This window comes from Impatiens glandulifera, chromosome 1, assembly GCF_907164915.1.
Source record: "Impatiens glandulifera chromosome 1, dImpGla2.1, whole genome shotgun sequence".
Lineage (NCBI taxonomy): Eukaryota > Viridiplantae > Streptophyta > Magnoliopsida > Ericales > Balsaminaceae > Impatiens > Impatiens glandulifera.
This window is the reverse complement of record NC_061862.1, coordinates 97,126,042-97,130,441: the sequence shown is the minus strand read 5'-3', so window position 1 is coordinate 97,130,441 and position 4,400 is coordinate 97,126,042. Positions and strand designations below refer to the sequence as shown.

Sequence of the window (4,400 nt, the reverse complement as noted above, 5' to 3'; positions counted from 1 at the left end):
GTTATTTGGAATGCGGATTATAAGTGGACAGATAAGAAGAAAATTATACAAATCAAATTATGAGATTTAGCATAATTGATTTGACATAAAAAAAAATCACCTATATGTTATGATAATAAAGTACAATAAATAAAAATACACAAAAATCTCAAACTATAGAGCAAGAGCTGTTTTCATCTTTTCTCTATAATCATTTTTTAAAGTTAATATGCAATTTTGTTTTTATTTATTAAAAAAAATTGATTGATTTAGATTGAGAAAAATTATGATAAATTTTAATATTATACTACAGAAAAAAGTAAATATTTTTATTTTTTTATAAAATGAAAAAATTTAGATTCCAAATAATATTGGAAAATATATTTTCTTAATAATATATATTTAAAATTATAAACTAGAATTTCACCTACACTTATTGACCTCCATATCTTTATTATATATATATATATATACATATATTTGGTTGAATAATGGAATTTTTGATTAAGTAAAATATTGGTCAAGTTTAAAATAATTCAAAATTGGAATGAAATTGAGTTTGAAATAATAAATGTGAATAGATTTATTAATATATATATATATATATATAATTAAAATATATTTGAATACTATTTTATCTAATTTAATATTCTAAAAAAATATTTTCTTTTCAAATCCAACTAATGTTTATGACCCTTATTTATTTTATTGTTAATGAAAATAAATTAATTAGCCAAATTGGAAACCACCGTGGTTACAGCTCATATAGACATACATATAAATGACTATTTCCTTTAATTATTTAAAAAAAGTAATTATTTTATTTCCGTTATTCAATTAATTAGACGGCGCACGGACGTCTCGATATTAGCCAACCACGTTACGTGATGAGAATGCATCTATGACTATTTTTATTTATTTATTTATTTTAGAATACAAATTCATCTTTTTTATCTTTTCTATTTTTAAATTATTATATTATTTAAATTAAATTAAATACTTAATAAAAAATATTTTAAATATCTTTTTTAGTCAAATTGTTGTGTCCAGATTCAATTATTATTAAATGTATTGTTTTGTAAAGGTTGGTTAAGTTCAATTTTATTATAATTATTTAATTATAATAGTTATATATTTTGGTGGAGATGTGATCAATCTGTCTGATTTTAGAAATCTTATGTAAATCAAAATTATTTTTTTTATTTTTTTTAATAAATAATAAAAAATATATATATATAGCAGGTGAGGGATGGCATGTATTCCTCATCTTCTTCATTAACAAGTAAACCCTATTTTGCCTCCATAATCTCCTCTCTCTACAGAGCTCTAATCAAAATCAATGGCGGTCTTTTAGCAAAGAAGAAGAAGAAGAAGAAGAATCAATGGCGTTCAAGAGAATGCTTGCATCACCATTATTCAACATCACCAAAATCTCCAGGCCAACCCTAACATCTTCCTATTCCGCTGTCCAGACCCTTCTTCCTCCCACGCCGCCGGATAGACTCGTTTCCGATCTCGGAGATGACTCAAGGTTCTGTTTGCTCCGTCAATGGCGTTCAATTTATCAGTCGGCTGTAATAGCTCCGGACATTCGATCATTTCCGGCAGGAGAGAAGCTACGGGAGAGGTTACGGGATTTGGATATAAGGAAGGATAGGATTAGGCTCGATGGACTTAGTCCTCCTTCGTTCCACGCAGATCTGACGTCTTCGAATGCGAATGTTACGGTAGACGCGGCGAAGAAGTTGATTAAATTGTCGCCGATTCATTTGGTGAAGTTGCGACTCAGACAGATGACGATGGATCATATTACTTATTCTGAATTGGTTCGTATCTGTAGTGAAGAATGTTCGAGTAAGGAGGTAGCTTTGGAAATGGCGGAGACGCTTGGGAAATCGTGTGTAGTGATTGTATTGGATGATACTGTGTTCTTGAAACCTGATAAGGTATGCAATCAATTCTTTTCATCTTTTTTCTCTTATTGATTCTACTTTACTTGTAAATTAGAATGATTGTCTGAATCTGCACCATTATAGAGAACAATCAAGTCAGTTTTTTGAAGATGGAAGGCAGAGTTACTCTTCCAGTTCAAATGATTTCAGTTTTCTAGTTGAGATTTTGGAAAATACTGAAAACTGATTAAGTTTTACTATGGTGATTTTCTATGTTTGTTTGTTCCACAGGAAAAGTGAAACCAAATTGTTGGACCAGATCTAAAACCTGTTGTGGCCCTTGTGGGTTCCAACTCCCACGTTTGAGATGGTGAAAATTAAGGGTCTAAAGAGACATGACCCTTTCAAGCTCCTCCCTGATTTGTTCGAGAAATTTAGTAACCTTTTTCCTTTGAATAGGAACCAAAAATTCAGATGAATTTTGTCCTCTATTCCAATCAACAGATTCATAGAATTAACCCATCCTACAAAATTCCCACAAACCTTTCAATTTAAACCACGCAAATCCTTTCTTTTTTCAGCTTGGTGAATTTCAGTTGGGTAGTTCTTAGGTCATAACTCATAAGGTTAAGAGCACAGTTAAGAATGATTTGTTGGAAACATTAGGTTTGTGCTTTTCCTGTCATACATCCTCCTAAAAGAAACATTAGGCAGTTAATTTGTAGAGTTGAAGCTCTTTGATGCAGGTTATTTGGGTACTAATATATACTCTGGTTTTAAAAGTAAATAGTGGGTATTTGGTATTTTGGTTGATGAGTAGATTGTTGATTGGATAACCCAAATCAAACAAAGCCTGATTTCAGTAATTGGTTTGGTTTACTTGTGTCTAGATTTCAGTCTTGAATGAAGAAGAAAAATGAGAGAAACTTTGGTTTGGTTTGGTTTTTGATTGATTCATTTAGAAATATGCTTGAATCTAAAGCTAGTACATGAGATCAACATCATCAAACAATTTTCTTCAACTGATCTTTGATGACAGGTTATGAAAGTTGTGAGCAGTCTACTCCCCCATCGATCATCAGACAAAAACGATCCAAGATTCAAGGAGCTCGAAGAAATGGAGAAGCAAAAGAACATAATAGAAAACAAGGCAATATCTCTTGTCCGAAAAGAGTTATGGTTCGGGCTTGGTTACCTAATAGCTCAAACTGGTCTTTTCATGAAACTCACTTTCTCTACACTCAATTGGGACGTGATGGAACCTATCTGTTTCTACGTAACTTCGTTTTACTTCCTGGCCTGCTATGCTTTCTTCCTCATGACGTCTATAGAACCTTCATTTGTGGGATTCTATCAGAGCCGAATCGCTGTTAAGAAGAAGAAGCTGATGAAGAAATTCGATTTCAATGTTGAGAGGTATAACGAACTCTTGGCTGTCTTCTATCCTTATTCGGATTCACAAGCCATTGTTGGACAAGAAATAGTAACATAACATAGAATCATAGAATGATATTTGATGTACAATTTTCATTTTGTTGTTTATTTTAAGATAGTAGTGTTGGGTTAGAGTGTAACGGCATATACCTTTAAAGCTATAATTGAGATATTGCACTAAATAATACCAATTTTCTTATGATAGTGTATAAATTAACTAGATCATGAATTCATATTCATTACAATTCGGTTTTACATAATAAAAAAAAGAAAACTATATTATGTTATATATAACATCAAAATGTGAAAATCCATCATTATCGAAGCTAAAATGTCGGTTTTAAATTTTAATGATCATAGATATGGGCTTTCTTATATAAGATCAAATATATATTTAGTTTATTAGATGATTTAGAATTAATTTTAGTTTAATATATATATATATATATATATATATATATATAATATTAATTTAATATATAATATTCAAACAAATGTAGAATAACTAAAAGTCGCTTTAAAATGAAAAGGACATCTATCCCCCTTCTTCATTTTTTATTTTTTTATTTTTTTATTTTTTTATTTTTTTATTTTTTTATTTTAGTAACATATTCTCAGCCAAAAAAAACTAAAGAGAAGGTAATATATTCAAAAATGCCTTATCGTAGTACTCACTTTTTAATTACTCAAAGCTATTATTTATTCTTTATGTTATAATATTCTTACAAATAAATAACTTATATCCATAGTTTTAAAATATGCGGTCGATCGCGGTAATTGAATCGCCGCGAAATGGTTGAATAAATAATCCGACTTTTGACTTTAATACGGTTATCTTTTAAACCGGTCAAAATTCATGAACCGAAAATCCAAATAAAAAATTTCCAATTCAAAAGATTAACCATTATTCTAATATAATTTCATGCTATTCAAGACATATCTTCCACCAAATTCTTCTATGCATTATCTTCCACCAAATTATTCCGAGCTCTCTTTCCAACATCATTCATTCCACTATTAATCGATCAAGAAAGGTGAGCATGTTGTCTAGATAGAAAATTTAATTTTTAAAATCGTCATTTTATGATTGGTTAA

At 29.5% G+C, this 4,400-nt stretch overlaps 1 protein-coding gene across 1 annotated transcript; it reads left to right on the top strand.

Annotated features, from left to right (window-relative positions):
* Positions 1 to 1,250: 1,250 nt before the first annotated feature.
* Positions 1,251 to 3,509, top strand: LOC124919369 (calcium uniporter protein 2, mitochondrial). The gene is made up of 2 exons (XM_047459600.1): positions 1,251 to 1,925; positions 2,911 to 3,509. Exons 1-2 carry the CDS (start codon positions 1,362 to 1,364, stop codon positions 3,361 to 3,363), a joined length of 1,017 nt encoding a protein of 338 aa, XP_047315556.1. The 5' UTR covers positions 1,251 to 1,361; the 3' UTR covers positions 3,364 to 3,509.
* Positions 3,510 to 4,400: the final 891 nt, after the last annotated feature.